The 26400-nt window shown below is 45.2% G+C and overlaps 1 protein-coding gene across 4 annotated transcripts in view; it reads left to right on the forward strand.

Annotated features, from left to right (window-relative positions):
- The window catches only part of LOC116374138 (interleukin-1 receptor accessory protein-like 1), a 399675-nt gene extending 375945 nt beyond the window's left edge, over positions 1-23730 (forward strand). For 2 of the 4 annotated variants that reach the window (XM_031823979.1, XM_031823980.1), the window contains exons 9-11: positions 464-610; positions 9669-9839; positions 20128-23724. In XM_031823979.1, the coding sequence (XP_031679839.1) occupies positions 464-610; positions 9669-9839; positions 20128-20870 (1061 nt within the window). In that variant the 3' untranslated portion in view covers positions 20871-23724. Of the gene's footprint in view, positions 1-463; positions 611-9668; positions 9840-10859; positions 10905-20127 lie in introns of all 4 variants that reach the window. The other 2 variants (XM_031823977.1, XM_031823978.1) reach the window with 2 other exon arrangements.
- The last annotated feature ends 2670 nt before the right edge of the window (positions 23731-26400 follow it).

Genomic DNA, 26400 nt, shown 5'->3' on the forward strand with positions numbered 1-26400 from the left:
TTCAGGCTATGGCTGACCTGGCCTGGTGCGTTGCTGAGGCCTAAACACCAAATAGAGGCCGTCTCAGGAGAAGTAGTTCACGCAAAGTAAAATATTCTTTTTGGTAGGGGGCTACCTAAGGAATAGTTGATAAACTAGGACTCACAAACCCAAGATTTGGGTTGGTTAGCTTAGCATTAGCATAGTTGATGGTAAATCAATGGGAGTGGTAGCTAGGAACCCTGTTAGCATGCTAGCAGCTAGCTGGAGTCTGGCTTGATCTCCCTCATGTTCTAAATCATGTTATGTAGCTTCTGTGCTAATGAAGTATCCAGAGAAAATAAGCAGTGACACCATGCTGTGTTTGAGGATGTATTTGGTGAGTGTGCTTGCTTTTTGGATTTGATAAAGAAAGATTAGTGAAGTAAACATTATCGTCTTCTCCCCCCTCTCTCGCTCTCTCTCCCCCTCCCTTCTCTCACAGCAGAGCTTATGTACACCGTGGAGCTGGCGGGAGGCTTGGGGGCCATCTTGTTGTTGTTGATCTGCCTCGTGACCCTCTACAAGTGCTACAAGATGGAGCTCATGCTCTTCTACAGGAACCATTTTGGCAGCGAGGACATCGACGGAGGTGAGATACTCTCAACTCACACTAGGACCAACAACACCCATTATAAACCCCAAATGAAGTCTACAGTGCACTCTTAGAAAAAAGGGACCTAAAAGGGTTCTTCAGCTGTCCCCATAGGAAAACCCTTTTTGGTTCCATGTAGAACCCTTTTTAATTCCAGGTAGAACCCTTTTAGGATCTATGTAGCACCTTTTTTTCTTAGAGCGTAGGTCTAGATGACAAACAACTTGTTTCGGTGTCACCAAAAGGGACTAGGGTAATACTCAGGACATTTAGACCGTCTATCTGTCTTGCTTCATGTGGCTTCACATAATATTTTGTTCGAGACATTGCTCAAAAGGGGATTTCATTTCATTATAAAAGTAGGAAAATGTGTTTTTCTACAAATCCTATCTTGAGAAATAAGAACTTAAGGGTTCTAAATTGAACCGCAATGAATTCTAATTGTGTGGCTGAATAGTGAATAAGTTAAGGAGGAGTATTCATCAATCTGGTCTGGCGGATTCATTTGATTTCCCTTAATGAGTCTTTCAAGTGGAGGGCTAGGGCTACAATGAATTCAGTGAACAAGATGACTTTTGGGGTGTCTGAAGGACGCTGTGTGGAGACTGGAGAGTGTCATTAGCCGAGAAAGGTTGCCTCCGCTTTGCTCTTTTCCTCCCCCAGCCCTCCGTTTTCCACCAATCACATTGCCTGGATGGTTGGCTTCAGACACATCTATGAAAGTCATTACCAGGCCTGTACTGTGTTGGGCTTTGGGACAGAAGTGGGGGGCTTTGAAGTAATAGATGGTTTCAAGGCGCCACAGAGGAGAGAAAAGAGAGCCAGAGCCTTAAACCTAATGCTAAACAGCAATTGTCTCCTTTAATTGCGCCACCCGAGTGAGCAGAGAGGAGAGGGAAAGAGATTTTCAATTTGCTCTCTGTTTAAAGGGATCAGTTTCAATAAGCCACATAGTGTTGCCCATGGCCGTGGCTCCCAGGAGAGATGAGGGAGAGACACATACTTTCTCTTTAACGCTCAGGACTGGGTGATTACTCCTTCCCTGGATTGTATTCCCCCCTCACCCCTCACGCCCTTCTTTCATTGGCCACAGGGACTTCTACTTCATCACCATCACAAGCCATTCAGGAAAATCCTTTTTTTCTCTCTTCTCTGTGTCTGACTGACAGCACCAGAATGATCAGGTTCGGTTCAAAGCGGTTTTAAGTCTCCGTTCGTATGGGTGTTTGCCGGGGTTGTCTTGCATAACGACCACACACCCTTTACAGATGCATGAGCTTTCCGAGTTGTGACATGAACGTAACCCTCATTAGCATGTAATACTGTATATGATTGAACTTTGACTTCATTTAAATCATGCAGTAGGTTGAACTTGATCATCGCTTAGGGATGAGCAATGACTTCACATAAAGATAACAAATACCTTATGTCTTATTATAAAAGTAACTTATGTAGGAATGCTAATGAGCCCAACTCCCCCTGCAGTTTCTTAGCTTTCACGGCTGACGATGTAGGTTGTGTTCTATTCAGAACCATGTGGAAGGAGCCCAGAGGTTCCTGCTCAAAGTCCCTGAACACTTTTTTAATAGCGAGTTCAAAGGTTCTCTCACTCTCTGTGGGCCTGCCAGTATGCAGCCACAGCTATGGATGGATGTACGCTATGTGTGCGTCAGTCATGGCCTTTTACTTCAGAGTCAGAGAGTGGGAGGGATGGATGCCGAGGGTGGTGGAACACGCAACGGAAACACTTCCCCTTCTCAGCCCTCTTAAGTTCATCTCATTGGACCTCAGAGAGAAAGGAGAGGAGGGAGAGGAAGGAGAGGAGGGAGAGGAAGGAGAGGAAGGAGAGGAAGGAGAGGGTGGAGAGGAAGGAGAGGAGGGAGAGGAGGGAGAGGAAGGAGAGGAAGGAGAGGAAGGAGATGAAGGAGAGGAGGGAGAGGAGGGAGAGGAAGGAGAGGAAGGAGAGGAAGGAGAGGAGGGAGAGGAAGAAGAGGAGGGAGAGGAAGGAGAGGAAGGAGAGGAAGGAGAGGAGGGAAGATGAAGGAGAGGAGGGAGAGGAAGGAGAGGAAGGAGAGGAGGGAGAGGAGGGGAAGAGGAAGGAGAGGAAGGAGAGGAGGGGGAGGGAGGAGGAGAGGAGGGGAAAGGAAGGAGAGGAGGGAGAGGAAGGAAGTCACTGGTTATTCTACCTCCTGCTCTCTATCTCTCTATCTCTAATCTCTCTCTTTCCCTCTCTCTCTCTCTCTCCCTCTCTCTCTCTCTCTCTCTCTCTCTCACTCTCTCACTCTCTCTCTCTCTCTCTCGCTCTCTCACTCCCTCACACAGTAACCACTCAGATATGTTTTCTCTTAAAGGGGCCATTGCAGATTTTTTATATAGGTTCGGATTCTCCTGTTCTCTCCTATTATTTCCCACTTCTCTCCTCTCCTCACTTCTCTTTTATTGTCCCCTCCCTCCCCTCCCCACTCCTCTCCTCCTCTCTTCTCCTCTTCTCCTCCTCTCCTCTCCTCCTTTCTTCTCCTCCTCTCCTCTCCTCTCCTCTCCTCCCTCTCCTCTCCTCTCCTCTCCTCTCCTCTCCTCTCCTCTCCTCTCCTCTCCTCTCCTCTCCTCTCCTCTCCTCTCCTCTCCTCTCTCCTCTCCTCTCCTCTCCTCCTCTCCTGTCCTCTCCTCTCCTTTCTGTGTTGTCAGAAGCCCATCCTGGTCTAACAGCACCCCTTCAGCAGGTACAATGATCTGAAGGATGGCAGTCTGTGGATTATCCCTCTCTAATGAGTTTACCTGAGAGAGAGAGAGAGAGAGAGAGAGAGAGAGAGAGAGAGAGAGAGAGAGAGAGAGAGAGAGTGAGAGAGAGAGAGAGAGAGAGAGAGTGTTGTCTCTAGAGGGAATCCCTCTCTTCTCTTGTGTCTCTCCCTTAATTCCACTTCCTCTGGCTCGTTGCCGCAGCAAATTTCCTGCTTTGTGTCTTGTTGAAGTGCGTTGAGGCCGGAGCCGCTCCTCTCCTCTCTCTCCTGCACGGTGAAAACATTACCGCTATCACCTCCCATGTTGGGCTTTTCTCCTCGCCGTTTAATCCTTTCAAATTCAGCATCAATCATATTCTTCATGTGCCTGGCTGCCGTGCGGATAAAGGATGGGTCGGAGCCATTTTGTGCCTAGGGAAGCGATCAGTTTCCTACCTCAGCCCAGTCACAGTGAACACAGTGACATTGTTTGGCAAAAGAGTCTGGATTGTAATAAAATGTACCCAGAGGAGTGGAAGCTGGCAGTAAGGTCAGTCAGAGTGACACAGGTGTCATGTTGCTTCCTGCTGTTCTGCTATGCAGAGATAGCTAAAATACTGGACCGCTTCACCACGTTGATAGTCTGCAAAGCTGTCATGGTTATCGATCCCTGACCATGTGACCTGACCAGGAGAAACAGACCAATGAAAGTTGCCCTACTTATGATGGCATGGGTTTGGTTGTGGTGTGTGATGTGTGATGTGTGTGTCATGTGAAAATGAAAAATAACCAATGCAGACATGAGAAGCCCTTTTGGGTCAGAAGCCCTGTTGAGACAAAAGCCCTATTGACTCTGAAGCCCTATTGACTCTGAAGCCCAATTGAGTCCGAAGCCCAATAGTCTGAAGCCCAACAGTCTGAAGCTCTATTGAGTCTGAAGCCCTATTGAGTCTGATGCCCTATTGAGTCTGAAACCCTATTGGGTCTGAAGCCCTATTGAGTCTGAAACCCTATTGGGTCTGCGTTGGCTGACAAATTCAACACATATAACATAAGGTCAAACCCAATATCCTCTATAGTGTAGTAATAGACTGGTCTATATCCTCTATAGTGTAGTAATAGACTGGTCTGTATCCTCTATAGTGTAGTAATAGACTGGTCTATATCCTCTATAGTGTAGTAATAGACTGGTCTGTATCCTCTATAGTGTAGTAATAGACTGGTCTGTATCCTCTATAGTGTAGTAATGGACTGGTCTGTATCCTCTATAGTGTAGTAATAGACTAGTCTGTGTGTTACTAATATCCTCTATAGTGTAGTAATAGACTGGTCTGTATGTTACTAATATCCTCTATAGTGTAGTAATGGACTGGTCTGCATCCTCTATAGTGTAGTAATAGACTGGTCTGTATCCTCTATAGTGTAGTAATAGACTGGTCTGTATCCTCTATAGTGTAGTAATAGACTGGTCTGTATCCTCTATAGTGTAGTAATGGACTGGTCTGTATCCTCTATAGTGTAGTAATAGACTGGTCTGTATCCTCTATAGTGTAGTAATAGACTGGTCTGTATCCTCTATAGTGTAGTAATGGACTGGTCTGTATCCTCTATAGTGTAGTAATAGACTGGTCTGTATCCTCTATAGTGTAGTAATGGACTGGTCTGTATCCTCTATAGTGTAGTAATAGACTGGTCTGTATCCTCTATAGTGTAGTAATAGACTGGTCTGTATCCTCTATAGTGTAGTAATGGACTGGTCTGTATCCTCTATAGTGTAGTAATGGACTGGTCTGTATCCTCTATAGTGTAGTAATATACTGGTCTGTATCATCTATAGTGTTGTCATAGACTGGTCTGTATCCTCTATAGTGTAGTAATAGACTGGTCTGTGTGTTACTAATATCCTCTATAGTGTTGTCATAGACTGGTCTGTATCCTCTATAGTGTAGTAATAGACTGGTCTGTATCCTCTATAGTGTAGCAATGGACTGGTATGTATCCTCTATAGTGTTGTCATAGACTGGTCTGTATCCTCTATAGTGTAGTAATAGACTTGTCTGTATCCTCTATAGTGTAGTAATAGACTGGTCTGTATCATCTATAGTGTTGTCATAGACTGGTCTGTATCCTCTATAGTGTAGTAATAGACTGGTCTGTATCCTCTATAGTGTAGTAATAGACTGGTCTGTGTGTTACTAATATCCTATATAGTGTAGTAATAGACTGGTCTGTATCCTCTATAGTGTAGTAATAGACTGGTCTGTATCCTCTATAGTGTAGTAATAGACTGGTCTGTGTGTTACTAATATCCTCTATAGTGTAGTAATAGACTGGTCTGTATCCTCTATAGTGTAGTAATAGACTGGTCTGTATCATCTATAGTGTTGTCATAGACTGGTCTGTATCCTCTATAGTGTAGTAATAGACTGGTCTGTATCCTCTATAGTGTAGTAATAGACTGGTCTGTATCCTCTATAGTGTAGTAATGGACTGGTCTGTATCCTCTATAGTGTAGTAATAGACTGGTCTGTATGTTACTGATATCCTCTATAGTGTAGTAATAGACTGGTCTGTATCCTCTATAGTGTAGTAATAGACTGTATGTTACTAATATCCTCTATAGTGTAGTAATAGACTGGTCTGTATCCTCTATAGTGTAGTAATAGACTGGTCTGTGTCCTCTATAGTGTAGTAATAGACTGGTCTGTATCCTCTATAGTGTAGTAATAGACTGTATGTTACTAATATCCTCTATAGTGTAGTAATAGACTGGTCTCTGTGTTACTAATATCCTCTATAGTGTTGTCATAGACTGGTCTGTATCCTCTATAGTGTAGTAATAGACTGGTCTGTGTCCTCTATAGTGTAGTAATAGACTGGTCTGTATCCTCTATAGTGTAGTAATAGACTGGTCTGTGTCCTCTATAGTGTAGTAATAGACTGGTCTGTATGTTACTAATATCCTCTATAGTGTAGTAATAGACTGGTCTGTGTCCTCTATAGTGTAGTAATGGACTGGTCTGTATCCTCTATAGTGTAGTAATAGACTGGTCTGTATCCTCTATAGTGTAGTAATAGACTGTATGTTACAAAATCCTCTATAGTGTAGTAATAGACTGGTCTGTGTGTTACTAATATCCTCTATAGTGTAGTAATAGACTGGTATGTATCCTCTATAGTGTAGTAATAGACTGGTCTGTATGTTACTAATATCCTCTATAGTGTAGTAATAGACTGGTCTGTATCATCTATAGTGTTGTCATAGACTGGTCTGTATCCTCTATAGTGCTGTCATAGACTGGTCTGTATCCTCTATAGTGTAGTAATAGACTGGTCTGTATCCTCTATATTGTAGTAATAGACTGGTCTGTATCCTCTATAGTGTAGTAATGGACTGGTCTGTATCCTCTATAGTGTAGTAATAGACTGGTCTGTATGTTACTAATATCCTCTATAGTGTAGTAATAGACTGGTCTGTGTGTTACTAATAACCTCTATAGTGTAGTAATAGACTGTTCTGTGTCCTCTATAGTGTAGTAATAGACTGGTCTGTATCCTCTATATTGTAGTAATAGGCTGGTCTGTATCCTCTATAGTGTAGTAATAGACTGGTCTATATCCTCTATAGTGTAGTAATAGACTGGTCTGTATCCTCTATAGTGTAGTAATAGACTGGTCTGTATCCTCTATAGTGTAGTAGTAGACTGGTATGTATGTTACTAATATCCTCTATAGTGTAGTAATAGACTCGTCTGTGTGTTACTAATATCCTCTACAGTGTAGTAATAGACTGGTCTGTGTGTTACTAATATCCTCTATAGTGTTGTCATAGACTGGTCTGTATCCTCTATAGTGTAGTAATGGACTGGTCTGTATCCTCTATAGTGTAGTAATGGATTGGTCTGTATCCTCTATAGTGTAGTAATAGACTGGTCTGTGTGTTACTAATATCCTCTATAGTGTAGTAATGGACTGGTCTGTGTATTACTAATATCCTCTATAGTGTTGTCATAGACTGGTCTGTATCCTCTATAGTGTAGTAATAGACTGGTCTGTGTGTTACTAAAATCCTCTATAGTGTAGTAATAGACTGGTCTGTGTGTTACTAATATCCTCTATAGTGTAGTAATGGACTGGTCTGTATCCTCTATAGTGTAGTAATGGACTGGTCTGTATCCTCTATAGTGTAGTAATAGAGTGGTCTGTATCCTCAATAGTGTAGTAATAGAATGGTCTGTGTGTTACTAATATCCTCTATAGTGTAGTAATAGACTGGTCTGTGTGTTACTAATATCCTCTATAGTGTTGTCATAGACTGGTCTGTATCCTCTATAGTGTAGTAATAGACTGGTCTGTATCCTCTATAGTGTAGTAATAGACTGGTCTGTGTGTTACTACTATCCTCTATAGTGTAGTAATAGACTGGTCTGTATCCTCTATAGTGTAGTAATAGACTGGTCTGTATCCTCTATAGTGTAGTAATAGACTGGTCTGTATCCTCTATAGTGTAGTAATGGACTGGTCTGTATCCTCTATAGTGTACTAATAGACTGGTCTGTATGTTACTAATATCCTCTATAGTGTAGTAATAGACTGGTCTGTATCCTCTATAGTGTAGTAATAGACTGGTCTGTGTCCTCTATAGTGTAGTAATATACTGGTCTGTATGTTACTAATATCCTCTATAGTGTAGTAATAGACTGGTCTGTATCATCTATAGTGTAGTAATAGACTGGTCTGTGTGTTACTAATATCCTCTATAGTGTAGTAATAGACTGGTCTGTGTCCTCTATAGTGTAGTAATAGACTGGTCTGTGTGTTACTAATATCCTCTATAGTGTAGTAATAGACTGGTCTGTATGTTACTAATATCCTCTATAGTGTAGTAATAGACTGGTCTGTGTGTTACTGATATCCTCTATAGTGTAGTAATAGACTGGTCTGTGTCCTCTATAGTGTAGTAATAGACTGGTCTGTATCCTCTATAGTGTAGTAATAGACTGGTCTGTGTGTTACTAATATCCTCTATAGTGTAGTAATAGACTGGTCTGTGTGTTACTAATATCCTCTATAGTGTAGTAATAGACTGGTCTGTATCCTCTATAGTGTAGTAATAGACTGGTCTGTATCCTCTATAGTGTAGCAATAGACTGGTCTGTATCCTCTATAGTGTAGTAATAGACTGGTCTGTGTGTTACTAATATCCTCTATAGTGTAGTAATAGACTGGTCTGTATCCTCTATAGTGTAGTAATAGACTGGTCTGTGTGTTACTACTATCCTCTATAGTGTAGTAATGGACTGGTCTGTATCCTCTATAGTGTAGTAATAGACTGGTCTGTATCCTCTATAGTGTAGTAATAGACTGGTCTGTATCCTCTATAGTGTAGTAATAGACTGGTCTGTATGTTACTACTATCCTCTATAGTGTAGTAATAGACTGGTCTGTATCCTCTATAGTGTAGTAATAGACTGGTCTGTATCCTCTATAGTGTAGTAATAGACTGGTCTGTATCTTCTATAGTGTAGTAATAGACTGGTCTGTATGTTACTACTATCCTCTATAGTGGAGTAATAGACTGGTCTGTATCCTCTATAGTGTAGTAATAGACTGGTCTGTATCCCCTATAGTGTAGTAATAGACTGGTCTGTATCCTCTATAGTGTAGTAATGGACTGGTCTGTATCCTATATAGTGTAGTAATAGACTGGTCTGTATCCTCTATAGTGTAGTAATAGACTGGTCTGTATCCTCTATAGTGTAGTAATAGACTGGTCTGTATCCTCTATAGTGTAGTAATAGACTGGTCTGTATCCTCTATAGTGTAGTAATAGACTGGTCTGTGTCCTCTATAGTGTAGTAATGGACTGGTCTGTATCCTCTATAGTGTAGTAATAGACTGGTCTGTATCCTCTATAGTGTAGTAATAGACTGGTCTGTGTCCTCTATAGTGTAGTAATGGACTGGTCTGTATCCTCTATAGTGTAGTAATAGACTGGTCTGTGTCCTCTATAGTGTAGTAATAGACTGGTCTGTATCCTCTATAGTGTAGTAATAGACTGGTCTGTGTCCTCTATAGTGTAGTAATAGACTGGTCTGTATCCTCTATAGTGTAGTAATAGACTGGTCTGTATCCTCTATAGTGTAGTAATGGACTGGTCTGTATCCTCTATAGTGTAGTAATAGACTGGTCTGTATCCTCTATAGTGTAGTAATGGACTGGTCTGTGTCCTCTATAGTGTAGTAATAGACTGGTCTGTGTCCTCTATAGTGTAGTAATAGACTGGTCTGTATCCTCTATAGTGTAGTAATATACTGGTCTGTGTGTTACTCCTGTAGATAATAAGGACTATGATGCCTATCTGTCATACACCAAAGTGGACCCGGACCAGTGGAGTCAGGAGACGCGTGAGGAGGAACGCTTCGCCCTGGAGATCCTACCCGACGTCCTGGAGAGGCATTATGGGTATAAACTGTTCATTCCAGACAGGGACTTGATCCCAACCGGAAGTAAGTGTTGTACCTTTTTGGTCTATTTCCTGTTTAATTCTGTTTCTAATGTTGCCATTGTGTTGTGTACATATCTCGTGACACATTCTACCATCTTACTTTGCACTGTAAACATCTGACAAACGTCGATTTTGCAGTGAACTGTCACTTTAACCTGTTAATTACAACATAACAGCATGTAGCGTTCAGCCGCTGATTTGGAGTTGTCTGTGGTATAGCTGAAAATGTGTAATTAGTGGGTAATAATCAACTTTGTTATTATGTTGCATTGATCCAGTCTTAATCACATCTTCATGATCGCTGTCTCACAACCAATCAAAGGGGACTTCTGCATGTTGACTGCAGTTTACTGCTTGTAATTCAGATTGACACTTGGCACCTGTGATAGGGCCATGATACTGGAGGATAATCTCTGATACTGTTCCATTACTCTCAGTTGGAATCCTTTTCTTTGTTTTGGCTCATTTGTGTCACATTCTTGTCTGTCACATTGTTCAGTTTGTGTCGATGTTACGATTACAGCCAGTTTGACTTAAATGTTTGTGTTGTCAGGGGGACTGTGTTAATAGGGGATACGTGGCACAAACCCAGGGCTGAAATACAGACCTTCTAAGGACTTTTGTTCTCCTCTAAGACCTCGTAAATCAATGGATTTGTCTGCAGGCAAATTAACAAAACATTTTCTGATGCAAATAAAGCTATTTATTTCATTGAAATATATGCTATGTTGAAAGTTTGAGTATAAAGTAATCAATTGAAATAGTAGTCTTCATAGCCAATGAATTGTTTGAAACGCATCTATTACAATGTAATACATAGTATGTAAACTGACAGGCTCCTTTTGTCCTGATGCCACAACTCCCATATTAAACTGAGATAAAGGTGTTTTGGTGAGTTGAGAGAAACTAGGCACAGTTTATCTAAGTAACTTATTTAAGTCCCCTGACTCTAACTTCCTCTGATGCCTTTCTGCAAGTCTACCTGATCACACCTTTTGAATGTTGAACTATTTATGTTTAGGTTTCACCAATGATCATTTCCAGGACGATTCAAGACTCCTTAGAGGTACTCTCATTCCCTCAGCCACTTACCCCTACTTGTGTCAGCAACTAACCACAACCAGCCACAACTAACCACAACCTGACACAACCAGCCACAATTAACCACAACCAGCCACAACTAACCACAAACAGCCACAACCTGCAACAAGCAGCCACAACTAACCACAACCAGCCACAACTAACCACAACCAGCCACAACTAACCACAACCAGACACAACTAACCACAACCAGCCACAACCTGACACAACCAGCTACAACTAACCACAACCAGCCATAACCTGACACAACCAGCTACAACTAACCACAACCAGCCACAACCTGACACAACCAGCCACAATTAACCACAACCAGCCATAACTAACCACAAACAGCCACAACCTGCAACAAGCAGCCACAACTAACCACAACCCCTGCCACAACCAGCCACAGCTAACCACAACCAGCCACAACCTGCCACAAGCAGCCATAACTAACCACAACAGCCACACCCAGCCACAACCAGCCACAACCAGCCTCACCCAGCCACAACCAGCCACAACCAGCCACACCCAGCCACAACCAGCCACACCCAGCCACAACCAGCCACACCCAGCCACAACCAGCCACACCCAGCCACAACCAGCCTCACCCAGCCACAACCAGCCACAACCAGCCTCACCCAGCCACAACCAGCCACACCCAGCCACAACCAGCCACAACCAGCCACACCCAGCCACAACCAGCCACACCCAGCCACAACCAGCCACACCCAGCCAAAACCTGCCACAAGCAGCCATAACTAACCACAACAGCCACACCCAGCCACAACCAGCCACAACCAGCCACAACCAGCCTCATCCAGCCACAACCAGCCACACCCAGCCACAACCAGCCACACCCAGCCACAACCAGCCACACCCAGCCACAACCAGCCTCACCCAGCCACAACCAGCCACAACCAGCCTCACCCAGCCACAACCAGCCTCACCCAGCCACAACCAGCCACAACCAGCCACAACCAGCCACAACCAGCCACAACCAGCCACACCCAGCCAAAACCAGTCACAACCAGCCACACCCAGCCACACCCAGTCACAACCATCCTCACCCAGCAACAACCAGCCACACCCAGCCATACCCAGCCACACCCAGCCACAACCAGCCTCACCCAGCCACAACCAGCCACAACCAGCCACAACCAGCCAAAACCAGTCACAACCAGCCACAACCAGCCTCACCCAGCCACAACCAGCCACACCCAGCCACAACCAGCCACAACCAGCCACAACCAGCCTCACCCAGCCACAACCAGCCACACCCAGCCACAACCAGCCACACCCAGCCAAAACCTGCAACAAGCAGCCATAACTAACCACAACAGCCACACCCAGCCACAACCAGCCACAACCAGCCACAACCAGCCTCACCCAGCCACAACCAGCCACACCCAGCCACAACCAGCCACACCCAGCCACAACCAGCCACACCCAGCCACAACCAGCCTCACCCAGCCACAACCAGCCACAACCAGCCTCACCCAGCCACAACCAGCCACAACCAGCCACAACCAGCCTCACCCAGCCACAACCAGCCACACCCAGCCACAACCAGCCACACCCAGCCAAACCAGTCACAACCAGCCACACCCAGCCACACCCAGTCACAACCAGCCTCACCCAGCAACAACCAGCCACACCCAGCCATACCCAGCCACACCCAGCCACAACCAGCCTCACCCAGCCACAACCAGCCACAACCAGCCACAACCAGCCACAACCAGCCATAACCAGCTTCACCCATCACACCCAGCCACACCCAGCCACAACCAGTCTCACCCAGCCACAACCAGCCACAACCAGCCACAACCAGCCACAACCAGCCACAACAACTGTGCTACTCTAGAAAGCCCATCAGAGAGGAAAGAGGCTTAGAGAGAGACAGACAGACAGAGAGAGACGGAGATAGACGGAGACAGAGAAGCAGAGAGAAGCAGAGACAGACAGAGAAGCAGAGAGAAGCAGAGACAGACAGAGACAGAGAAGCAGAGAGAAGCAGAGACAGACAGAGACAGACAGAGACAGAGAGACAGAGAGAGACGGAGATAGACGGAGACAGAGAAGCAGAGAGAAGCAGAGACAGACAGAGACAGAGAAGCAGAGAGAAGCAGAGACAGACAGAGACAGAGAAGCAGAGAGAAGCAGAGACAGACAGAGACAGAGAAGCAGAGAGAAGCAGAGACAGACAGAGACAGAGAAGCAGAGAGAAGCAGAGACAGACAGAGACAGACAGAGACAGAGAAGCAGAGAGAAGCAGAGACAGACAGAGACAGACAGAGACAGAGAGACAGAGAGAGACGGAGACAGAGAAGCAGAGAGAAGCAGAGACAGACAGAGACAGAGAAGCAGAGAGAAGCAGAGACAGACAGAGACAGAGAAGCAGAGAGAAGCAGAGACAGACAGAGACAGACAGAGACAGAGAAGCAGAGAGAAGCAGAGACAGACAGAGACAGACAGAGACAGAGAAGCAGAGGGAAGCAGAGACAGACAGAGACAGAGAATCAGAGACAGACAGAGACAGAGAAGCAGAGAGAAGCAGAGACAGACAGAGACAGAGAAGCAGAGAGAAGCAGAGACAGACAGAGACAGAGAAGCAGAGACAGACAGAGACAGAGAAGCAGAGACAGACAGAGAGAGATGGAGAGAGGCAGAGACAGAGAAGCAGAGAGAAGCAGAGACAGACAGAGAAGCAGAGAGAAGCAGAGACAGACAGAGACAGAGAAGCAGAGAGAAGCAGACAGACAGAGACAGAGACAGAGAAGCAGAGAGAGAGAGAAGCAGAGAGACACAGAGACAGAGAAGCAGAGAGAGAGAAAAGCAGAGACAGACAGAGAAGCAGAGATAGATTGAGGCAGAGAGAGACAGAGAAGCAGAGAGAGTGAAGCAGAGACCCAGAAACAGAGGCAGAGAAGCAGAAAGAGAGAGAGGCAGAGAAGCAGAAAGAGAGAGAGAAAGCAGAGAAGCAGAAAGAGAGAGAGAGGCAGAGAAGCAGAGAGAGAGAGATAGTAGAGGGTGCAAAGGGGTCTTGTGTTTGTCAGCGTTAAAGTCCAATTACAGAGAACATCCAGACTGACTTATCATAGTGAGGTGATGAGAGGGCTTTGTTCTCCATGCTCCTGCTAATCAGCCTGCTATCTTGCTCTCCTCTATCCCCAGGGGCTCAGCTGAGCATAAGGCATAAAAGAGAAAAGCCCTTTTGAGTTTTTACCTCCCCAAGGGTTGGAGGGAGACAAGAAGCAGAGAGATGGAGGGTGAGGGAGATGTAGAGGGGTGCATAAGGAGATGGAGTGAGTGAGGGAGATGTAGAGGGGTGCATAAGGAGATGGAGGGAGAGGGAGGGAGAAAGGGAGATGTAGAGGGGTGCATAAGGAGATGGAGTGAGTGAGGGAGAAAGGGAGATGTAGAGGGGTGCATAGGGAGATGGAGGGCGAGGGAGATGGAGATGTAGATGGGTGCATAAGGAGACGGAGGGCGAGGGAGATGTAGAGGGGTGCATAAGGAGACGGAGGGCGAGGGAGATGTAGAGGGGTGCATAAGGAGATGGAGGGCGAGGGAGATGTAGAGGGGTGCATAAGGAGACGGAGGGCGAGGGAGATGTAGAGGGGTGCATAAGGAGAAGGAGAGAGACGGAGGGCGAGGGAGATGTAGAGGGGTGCATAAGGAGATGGAGTGAGTGAGGGAGAAAGGGACATGTAGAGGGGTGCATAAGGAGATGGGAGTGAGTGAGGGAGAAAGGGAGATGGAGTGAGTGAGTGAGTGAGAGGGATGGAGTGAGAGAGATGGAGTGAGTGAGAGGGAGAGAGGGAGATGGAGAGAGGGAGTGAGGGAGAGATAGGGAGAGTGAGATAGAAAGCGAGAGAGAGTGAGAGATGGCCAGCCCTGTTGGCTCAGAGAGCAGCACCTCTCGCAGTAGGGGCTCTTTGATTAGAAAGGGAAGCTTAGTTAATCCTGTCAACCTGGAGTGGAAAAGTCTTTGTTTCTGACAGGACCCCAGCAGCCTCACTAACAGCAGACTTTAGCAGCCTCCGCTCTTCTGGCATGTAGGGGACACGCACAATGGCTACATTTGGCTCAACGATTTGTACTGTTACAAATGAGGAACACTGTTTAGAAAGGGCAGCTTGTATAGTGTGTCTCCCACACACACACACACACACATGAACACATAGTAGACATGCACACACACACACACACACACACACACACACACACACACACACACACACACACACACACACACACACACACACACCTACCCACAGATCAATTTCTCTCATATTGTTTTCACTATTGAGTTATTGTGCCTCAGTAGGTCTCTAATAGCCATTATATCAGCAGTTTAGAACATAACGTTTACCAAGGCTATGGGTCTGATAGGTCAATGTATTGTCTGATGTCAGTGTGTTTAACAAGGCTATGGGTCTGATAGGTCAACGTATTGTCTGATGTCAGTGTGTTTAACAAGGCTATGGGTCTGATAGGTCAACGTATTGTCTGATGTCAGTGTGTTTAACAAGGCTATGGGGTCTGATAGGTCAATGTATTGTCTGATGTCAGTGTGTTTAACAAGGCTATGGGTCTGATAGGTCAATGTATTGTCTGATGTCAGTGTGTTTAACAAGGCTATGGGTCTGATAGGTCAATGTATTGTCTGATGTCAGTGTGTTTAACAAGGCTATGGGTCTGATAGGTCAATGTATTGTCTGATGTCAGTGTGTTTAACAAGGCTATGGGTCTGATAGGTCAATGTATTGTCTGATGTCAGTGTGTTTAACAAGGCTATGGGGTCTGATAGGTCAATGTATTGTCTGATGTCAGTGTGTTTACCAAGGCTATGGGTCTGATAGGTCAATGTATTGTCTGATGTCAGTGTGTTTAACAAGGCTATGGGTCTGATAGGTCAATGTATTGTCTGATGTCAGTGTGTTTAACAAGGCTATGGGTCTGATAGGTCAACGTATTGTCTGATGTCAGTGTGTTTAACAAGGCTATGGGTCTGATAGGTCAACGTATTGTCTGATGTCAGTGTGTTTAACAAGGCTATGGGTCTGATAGGTCAATGTATTGTCTGATGTCAGTGTGTTTAACAAGGCTATGGGGTCTGATAGGTCAATGTATTGTCTGATGTCAGTGTGTTTAACAAGGCTATGGGGTCTGATAGGTCAATGTATTGTCTGATGTCAGTGTGTTTAACAAGGCTATGGGTCTGATAGGTCAATTAATTGTCTGATGTCAGTGTGTTTAACAAGGTTATGGGTCTGATAGGTCAATGTATTGTCTGATGTCAGTGTGTTTAACAAGGTTATGGGTCTGATAGGTCAATGTATTGTCTGATGTCAGTGTGTTTAACAAGGCTATGGGTCTGATAGGTCAATGTATTGTCTGATGTCAGTGTGTTTAACAAGGTTATGGGTCTGATAGGTCAATGTATTGTCTGATGTCAGTGTGTTTAACAAGGCTATGGGTCTGATAGGTCAACGTATTGTCTGATGTCAGTGTGTTTAACAAGGCTATGGGTCTGATAGGTCAATGTATTGTCTGATGTCAGTGTGTTTAACAAGGCTATGGGTCTGATAGGTCAATGTATTGTCTGATGTCAGTGTGTTTAACAAGGCTATGGGTCTGATAGGTCAATGTATTGTCTGATGTCAGTGTGTTTAACAAGGCTATGGGTCTGATAGGTCAACGTATTGTCTGATGTCAGTGTGTTTAACAAGGCTATGGGTCTGATAGGTCAACGTATTGTCTGATGTCAGTGTGTTTAACAAGGCTATGGGTCTGATAGGTCAATGTATTGTCTGATGTCAGTGTGTTTAACAAGGCTATGGGTCTGATAGGTCAATGTATTGTCTGATGTCAGTGTGTTTAACAAGGCTATGGGGTCTGATAGGTCAATGTATTGTCTGATGTCAGTGTGTTTAACAAGGCTATGGGTCTGATAGGTCAATGTATTGTCTGATGTCAGTGTGTTTAACAAGGCTATGGGGTCTGATAGGTCAACGTATTGTCTGATGTCAGTGTGTTTAACAAGGCTATGGGTCTGATAGGTCAATGTATTGTCTGATGTCAGTGTGTTTAACAAGGCTATGGGGTCTGATAGGTCAACGTATTGTCTGATGTCAGTGTGTTTAACAAGGCTATGGGTCTGATAGGTCAACGTATTGTCTGATGTCAGTGTGTTTAACAAGGCTATGGGGTCTGATAGGTCAACGTATTGTCTGATGTCAGTGTGTTTAACAAGGCTATGGGTCTGATAGGTCAACGTATTGTCTGATGTCAGTGTGTTTAACAAGGCTATGGGTCTGATAGGTCAACGTATTGTCTGATGTCAGTGTGTTTAACAAGGCTATGGGTCTGATAGGTCAATGTATTGTCTGATGTCAGTGTGTTTAACAAGGCTATGGGTCTGATAGGTCAACGTATTGTCTGATGTCAGTGTGTTTAACAAGGCTATGGGTCTGATAGGTCAATGTATTGTCTGGTGTCAGTGTGTTTAACAAGGCTATGGGTCTGATAGGTCAATGTATTGTCTGATGTCAGTGTGTTTAACAAGGCTATGGGTCTGATAGGTCAACGTATTGTCTGATGTCAGTGTGTTTAACAAGGCTATGGGTCTGATAGGTCAACGTATTGTCTGATGTCAGTGTGTTTAACAAGGCTATGGGTCTGATAGGTCAATGTATTGTCTGATGTCAGTGTGTTTAACAAGGCTATGGGTCTGATAGGTCAACGTATTGTCTGATGTCAGTGTGTTTAACAAGGCTATGGGTCTGATAGGTCAATGTATTGTCTGATGTCAGTGTGTTTAACAAGGCTATGGGTCTGATAGGTCAATGTATTGTCTGATGTCAGTGTGTTTAACAAGGCTATGGGTCTGATAGGTCAACGTATTGTCTGATGTCAGTGTGTTTACCAAGGCTATGGGTCTGATAGGTCAACGTATTGTCTGATGTCAGTGTGTTTAACAAGGCTATGGGGTCTGATAGGTCAACGTATTGTCTGATGTCAGTGTGTTTAACAAGGCTATGGGTCTGATAGGTCAACGTATTGTCTGATGTCAGTGTGTTTAACAAGGCTATGGGTCTGATAGGTCAATGTATTGTCTGATGTCAGTGTGTTTTGTGTTTGTTGGCTTCTCATTCTCTCTGTTTTTCTCAATAGTGATTTTTTACATGTAAAATGCATGTTCTATATCATGTTATGATGCATTAGATGTATACACTTCCATTTAAATATCCTATTTAGCTAGTCAAACTTAATAAAAGACCATAGCAGGCAGCATCAACCAGTGGATGATAGACCATGTTTTACATACTATACACACAGACTAGAATATATATATATATATATATATATATATATATATATATATATATATATATATATATATATATATGATACATTTATATTATATACTATATATTTAGCTGTGTTATTATCTCTCTCCTTCTCTCCCCTCTCTCTGTATCCCTCTCCTTCCCTCCCCTCTCTCTCCCTCCCTCCCTCCCCTCTCTCTGTATCCCTCTCCTTCCCTCCCCTCTCTCTGTATCCCTCTCCTTCCCACCCCTCTCTCTCCCTCCCTCCCTCCCCTCTCTCTCTGTATCTCTCTCCCTCCCTCCCCTCTCTCTGTATCCCTCTCCTTCCCACCCCTCTCTCTCCCTCCCTCCCCTCTCTCTCTGTATCTCTATCCCTCCCCCTCTCTCTGTATCCCTCTCCTTCCCTCCCCTCTCTCTGTATCCCTCTCCTTCCCACCCCTCTCTCTCCCTCCCTCCCTCCCCTCTCTCTCTGTATCTCTCTCCCTCCCACCCCTCTCTCTCCCTCCCTCCATCCCCTCTCTCTGTATCCCTCTCCCTCCCTCCCCTCTCTCTGTATCCCTCTCCTTTCCACCCCTCTCTCTCCCTCCCTCCCCTCTCTCTGTATCTCTCTCCCTCCCTCCCCTCTCTCTGTATCCCTCTCCTTCCCTCCCCTCTCTCTGTATCCCTCTCCCTCACCCCCTCTCTCTGTATCTCTATCCCTCCCCCTCTCTCTGTATCCCTCTCCTTCCCTCCCCTCTCTCTGTATCCCTCTCCTTCCCTCCCTCCCCTCTCTCTGTATCCCTCTCCTTCCATCCCCTCTCTCTGTATCACTCTCCTTCCCACCCCTCTCTCTCCCTCCCTCCCTCCCCTCTCTCTGTATCCCTCTCCTTCCATCCCCTCTCACTGTATCCCTCTCCTTCCCTCCCCTCTCTCTCTATCCCTCTCCTTCCCTCCCCTCTCTCTGTATCCCTCTCCCTCACCCCCCTCTCTCTGTATCTCTATCCCTCCCCCTCTCTCTGTATCCCTCTCCTTCCATCCCCTCTCACTGTATCCCTCTCCTTCCTCCCCTCTCTCTGTATCCCTCTCCTTCCATCCCCTCTCTCTGTATCCCTCTCCTTACCTCCCCTCTCTCTGTATCCTTCTCCTTCCCTCCCCTCTCTCTGTATCCCTCTCCTTCCATCCCCTCTCTCTGTATCCCTCTCCTTCCCTCCCCTCTCTCTGTATCCCTCTCCTTCCCTCCCCTCTCTCTGTATCCCTCTCCTTCCCTCCCCTCTCTCTGTATCCCTCTCCTTCCCTCCCCTCTCTCTGTATCCCTCTCCTTCCCTCCCTCCCCTCTCTCTGTATCCCTCTCCTTCCCTCCCCTCTCTCTGTATCCCTCTCCTTCCCTCCCTCCCCTCTCTCTGTATCCCTCTCCTTCCCTCCCCTCTCTCTGTATCCCTCTCCTTCCCTCCCTCCCCTCTCTCTGTATCCCTCTCCTTCCCTCCCCTCTCTCTTTATCCCTCTCCTTCCCTCCCCTCTCTCTGTATCCCTCTCCTTCCCTCCCTCCCCTCTCTCTGTATCCCTCTCCTTCCCTCCCCTCTCTCTGTATCCCTCTCCTTCCCTCCCTCCCCTCTCTCTGTATCCCTCTCCTTCCCTCCCCTCTCTCTGTATCCCTCTCCTTCCCTCCCTCCCCTCTCTCTGTATCCCTCTCCTTCCCTCCCCTCTCTCTCTGTATCCCTCTCCTTCCCTCCCTCCCCTCTCTCTCTTTATCCCTTTCCTTCCCACGCCTCCCCTCTCTCTGTATCCCTCTCCTTCCCTCCCTTCTCTCTCTGTATCCCTCTCCTTCCCTCCCCTCTCTCTGTATCCCTCTCCTTCCCTCCCTTCTCTCTCTGTATGCCTCTCCTTCCCTCTCTTCAGCCTATATCGAGGACGTGGCGCGCTGTGTGGACCAATCCAAGCGCCTCATCATCGTCATGACACCCAATTATGTGGTGCGGCGGGGTTGGAGCATCTTCGAGCTGGAGACCCGCCTCCGGAACATGCTGGTCACCGGGGAGATCAAGGTGATTCTGATTGAGTGTGCCGAGCTGCATGGCATCATGAACTACCAGGAAGTGGAAGCGCTCAAACACACCATCAAGATGCTGACCGTCATCAAGTGGCGTGGCCCCAAGAGCAACAAGCTGAGCTCCAACTTCTGGAAACATTTGCAGTACGAGATGCCCTTCAAGCACATGGAGCCCATCATCAGCAATGAGCAGGTGCTGGACGTCAGCGAGCAGGGCCCTTTCGGCGAGCTCCAGACCGTCTCCGCCATCTCCATGGCAGCCGCCACCTCCACCGCCATGGCCACGGCGCACCCGGACTTGCGGAGCACCTTCCACAACTCCACTGTCAACTACCACACCCAGATGAGGCAGCAGAAACATTACTACCGCAGCTACGAGTACGACATGGCCCCCGGCGGCAGCCTGCCTCCCCTCTCCACCCTGGGTAACCAGCACACCTACTGCAACATCCCTATGACTCTGATCAATGGACAGAGGCCCCACGGCCAGGCCAGGACACCCAGGGAACAGAGCATCGAGGAGGCACACGCCAATAACGCCATGCTACCGCTGCTGCCACGCGAGACCAGTATATCCAGTGTCATCTGGTGACAGCACCAGGCTGGCATAGGGACAGATGGGATATATTGTATGTAGAGGGAGAACTAGCTGGCAGAGTGTGTGGTGGTGGTGGCGGTGGAGGGGGTGTTGCTACGGAGACCGTTAGTGGACTAGAGACGGCTGCTGTGGAATTTGCACCAGGATTCACAGGGGGAAATCACCAACACAGGGCAAGTCATTCCGTCAGACTCAGACCACATTTGTTTGACAAGGACTAAGGAGGATTTGGCGTGAAAAGGAGAACCCGTTTGGTTTGAAATGCCTGTACACACAGACACCAACGCTGATGTTCATTTACCCAGAAACTCAAGGAATACAGGGTCTTGTACATATATTTTATATTTCTTTATAGCGTCAGTATTTTTCTGTTGTTTTTCTTTGACCTTTCATTCACCAGTTTTTATCATCACATTTCTACGTCTGTTTTGATTTATGGTTTGAATTTGTTTGTATTTGGGTATGAAAGTGAAACGATGGTCTGTGAGGTCTGTTGGCTGAACTGTTGTTTGATCTGGACTTGTAGTGGTACTGGTGGTTTGAACTCTTTGTTTTTGAACAGTTAACGGCATTGTAGCGGGAAAGTTTTGATGTTTCATTCGAAAGAAAATGTCATTTTTTGTTGTCCTGGTTACATAGATGGAATCTTCTTTTATTTGGGACTCTTATTAAACAAAACTAGATTATGCAACAGATGAAGAGGCCTGGGAGTATGCAAAATATGAATAGATGAACCGACACATCAGGACACTATAGAGACTGGTGCTAGACTTGGTGTGCAAGTGTTGCAGCTCTCACAAACATAGTGACATGCTCTTTTGAAAAGACAACCTTTCTGTTCAGCTTAACAGAGACATATATCACCCTAAAAACAACTATGTGTATTATTTTACGAGAAAGTATATTTTTGTAACAAAAATATTTGCTTGGAAGTACATACTTATTCACATTTCATCCCACTAATGACAGAAATAGAGTAACATGCATTCTGTTTTCTACATTATTTTGCTATGCAGTTCCCAAATTGCATAGCAGACAAAGTGGATGTTTGAGTCCTTCACTAAATGTCTTATCTTAGTGGAAAGATGAAAAAATATAAAATAATTTGAGATGTTTTCATCAAGTCCTAATATCATTGTTGGGTGGGGGGGGGGGTGTATATTTGTGTTTCGAAGACTTTTCCACAACAGAGGAGTGTGCATAGTAACTAGATGTTTCCATCCTATGATATATGTCAATGTATTTAAAAAGAAGAAACACTGTTCACACTCGAGAACGTTCATCAAAGCGGATTCATGAGAAGTACCTTCATTACCCCACCGCACATGAATACCAGATAACCTCGACGTAGTGCCTCCCTGATTTCTATGGAGAAGGACAGCAGCCATTTTGAAAAGACGACACACTGAATACAGTTGACTTCCAAGATATGTTCAGAGTGTTGTTGTCAATATGTTCCTAGAAGAAGAAATGTTTAGCATACCATGTGACAGTCTGTCAAACGGACCAAAATACAGGAGCAAATCATGGAGTTCCACCCAAGAGAAATGTATCTCCACACATAGTGACAAATAAATGCACATCCATTTTGATTCCTCTGAAATTCAACTTAAACCCCTTCAAATATCCAATGGTCCGTAGTGGTACGGGAAAAGGCAAGATTATCCTCATTATTCTTCAAGCAAGTGAGACCAAAGCTAAAATTGTGCTTGTGAAGAAAAAAGATCTGAAATCCACACCACATGATCCACATTAGGGCTTGTTTTAGGGCTTGTTTTAGGGCTTGTTTTAGGGCTTTACCAAGTTTTTTGGTTAGTTTCAGATTGGCCAACATATGATGTCATGAAGTCCAATTAAGCAACAATAAGAGCTACTCAAAGACCCCAACGTTGTTTTTTACCAGGACTTGATAAAGCCTGGTTGGGAGGAGCTTTAGTGGAGAGTTTAGGCCTGTGTTGGGTCGGTCCTGACACAACGCATGTCCCTATAATGTTGCCGTGGTTACACTGATGTAAACCGTCTCCAAGGGAACCTCAGAAAGAAAGAAAGTGAGAGACAATCCACAATCCTCATACAATCCACAATCATTTCATACATAGTTCTTGTGAGGCTAGCCCTATGAAGTAAGATACGACCATATACGGGATCCGACACGGGTTCCACACACTGTAATATCTGATATCGTAACATTGTCTTATTGATACTTCATAGTGCTAGCAGTGAGGTAGTGTATTCAGTCCCTTGTAGTGCCCCACATTATGCACAGTATTAACCTATACACAATGAGTCTGTAAGAGATGTCTATGTCCCCGTCGGTCTGCAGAAATGATTGCTTTTTCAATTTCCCTTTGGTTTAACTTTTCAAAGTGTTGGTCTTTTTCTTCAATGTACTGTACTCTGTTGGCTGCTTGGTATATCACTGAGAACAACGTCAATTTCCAACTGTCATACCTGCCTGACCCAACAGAAAACACAGTAGATACATTCAAGACAGAGCTCCTTTAAGGTGTGGATTTCATGTATTCTATGCCATTGTGTATATAAATCAAAATGATAATAAGATGAAGACAATCTAGCCACATTCATAGAAAATAAGTTTGCATTTTCAGAGTGAGTGGCAAACTTGTTTTATGAACCTTTCTGGTAATCATAATATTGATATTAATGATGATCATAATTAATAATATATAGCACAGAATTATTCCAGGCACTTTCACCATTTTGAGACAAGATTACGGTTCTGTTGTCTCTCCTGTTTCTGATTCATTTCGTTTTTTATTATGTACCTGCAATGTTAATTAAAGAGATACTATTATTATTAATAATAATAAAAACCCATTTAATAATTGTTCTTTAGACCTGTCTACTTGCATCTTGACATCAACAGTCTTGTTATGATGGGTAAAAAACCCATTTAATAATTGTTCTTTAGACCTGTCTACTTGCATCTTGACATCAACAGTCTTGTTATGATGGGACACCAAATCAAATGCTGATTGCAATTGTAGATTTTCATTTAAAGTAAATTTCACTTTTAAAAGTTAATATTCTGTTAACTCATATCCAAATAATGTTGTTGCCTCGTATTTGTGGCCAAAGCATAAATTGGAGGGGGGAAAAGCACTTCAAAAACCTCTCCTCAAACTTGTATCTTAAATAGTTTAAAAACCGCTTGCTATTTCCTCATAGAGCATGATGTAATCTCCCTGAGGAAGAGTTGGCCAATCAGCGTTCTACTTGCATGAATATGTTTAATGACCGATATATACCCACACCATTCTACCAGTCTGTTGTTGGGGTACACAACACAAAAAAACAGCTTTTTAACATATTAAATTAAAACATTTTGGAAGGGAAACTATTTAATTCTAGGCCATATTTAATAGAAATGTGTAAACACTGGGCACTTAATGAATCACTTATGATGTAGTTATGATGTAGTTCCTCTCCCATTACACATTAATAACCATATTACAATGTCCTAACTCACATAATAAGATTTCATATTGATTACATAAGCTTCTGCTAAATTCCCACTCCACTCTTTGGTGTTGAGGTATGTTGGGAAACTGTATGTTGCAGGAAAACACTAATCCTGAACCCCGGATAGATCCAACCGTCACTGCAATGTTGCACCCCCCCCCCCCCCCCCTCTCCCGACGCTGGCTGTGACGGCAGAATCCAGGCCACTACACTGGACCGCAGCAGCAGCTAAGCTTGTGATCATGTCTGTACATCACACATACACACACATAAACACACACACACACATAAACACACACACACACATACACACACTCAAATATTGTAATTATGGATGTGTCAGTGTTCACAGGCCTTCAGACTGTACGACTTCAATCTCCCAACGTCTGCCTTTGATGAATTTCTTTCCAACTCTTTCTTTCCCCTCCTTGCCCCTTTCGTCTTCACCCTTTCCCAGTCCCCTCCCACTCACAAGGCAGGCAATACACTTGACCTCGTCTTTACTAGAGGCTGTTGACCTACTAATCTCCCAGCAACCCCCCTCCAGGTCTCTAATCACTACTTTGTTTCCTTTTCTGTCTCCCTCTCCCTCTCCTCTAACCCTAGCCACTCAGCCCCTACCCAGGGGGTAGCTACCAAGACGGGTCACTCAACCGAGACTACTCTTCCCTGTGTCACGGAGGCTATTCGCTCTGCCAAAGCTGGCTCTGTCCTCTGTTCTCATCCTCCTAGATCTATCCGCTGCCTTCGACACCGTGAACCATCAGATCCTCCTCTCCACCTGTTCAAGGCTGGGCGTCTCTGCACACTCTTGGATTGCATCCTACCTGGCAGGCTGCTCCTACCAGGTGACATGGAGAGGATCGGTCTGCACAACATAATCTCACTACTGGTGTCCCCCAGGGCTCAGTGCTAGGCCCTCTCCTCTTCTCTCTACACTAAGTCACTCGGCTCCGTCATATCCTCACATGGTCTCTCCTATCATTGCTATACTTTTCTCCTTCCCCCCTTCTGACACCCAGGTGGCGAAACGCATCTCTGCGTGCCTGGCAGATATCTCAGCTTGGGTGTCGGCCCACCACCTCAAGCTCAACCTCGACAGGACGGAGCTGCTCTTCCTCCCGGGGGAAGACCTGTCCGCTCCAAGACCTCTCCGTCACATTTCACAACTCCATGGTGTCCCCCTCCCAGAGTGCAAAGAACCTTGGCATGACCCTGGACAATACCCTGTCGTTCTCCTGCAGGTTCATGCTCTACAACATCCGTAGAGTACGACCCTACCTCACACAGGAAGTGACACGGGTCCTGATCCAGGCACTTGTCATCTCCCGTCAGGACTACTGCGACTCGCTGTTGGCTGTGCTTCCCACTTGTGCCATCAAACCCCTGCAACTTATCCAGAACGTTGCAGCTCGCCCAGTGTTCAACCCTCCCAAATTCTCCCATGTCATCCCGCTACTCCGCACACTCCTCTCGCATCCAGTGAACTAACACTCACTCATTTCCCCTTTACTAGTTCTGACTTTGCTGATAGCTACTTTATTGAGGAAAAGTGTACTTATTATAACTGTAATAATGTGTGGTGGTCCCACCTAGCATTCTTAAGATGAATGCACTAAGTCTCTCTGGGTAAGAGCGTCTGCTAAATGACTAACATGTCAAATGTAAATGGGGGGTGGGGGGCTGCACTCACTTTAAAAGGCACCTTTCTGCACTGAAACATTCCATCCATGGTGTCATAGATTCTACTAAGTGTCTGGAACTCTATTAGAGGGATGCAACACCACACACACACACACACACACACACACACACACACACACACACACACACACACACATACACACACACACACACACCAAAGTACTGTAATCATGGATGTGTCAGTGTTCCGACAATGAGGGGCTAGTGCACTTCCTTTAAAAGGCACCTTTCTCCACTGAAACATTCCAACCAAGGGAATGCATAGCCGGCTCCTGTGTTTAAAAAAAAAACATTGTGCCTGTTGCCACAGCAACCATGCCCTCACAAGTGAATGTTT

Source organism: Oncorhynchus kisutch, linkage group LG5 (genome assembly GCF_002021735.2).
Source record: "Oncorhynchus kisutch isolate 150728-3 linkage group LG5, Okis_V2, whole genome shotgun sequence".
Classification (NCBI taxonomy): Eukaryota; Metazoa; Chordata; class Actinopteri; order Salmoniformes; family Salmonidae; genus Oncorhynchus; species Oncorhynchus kisutch.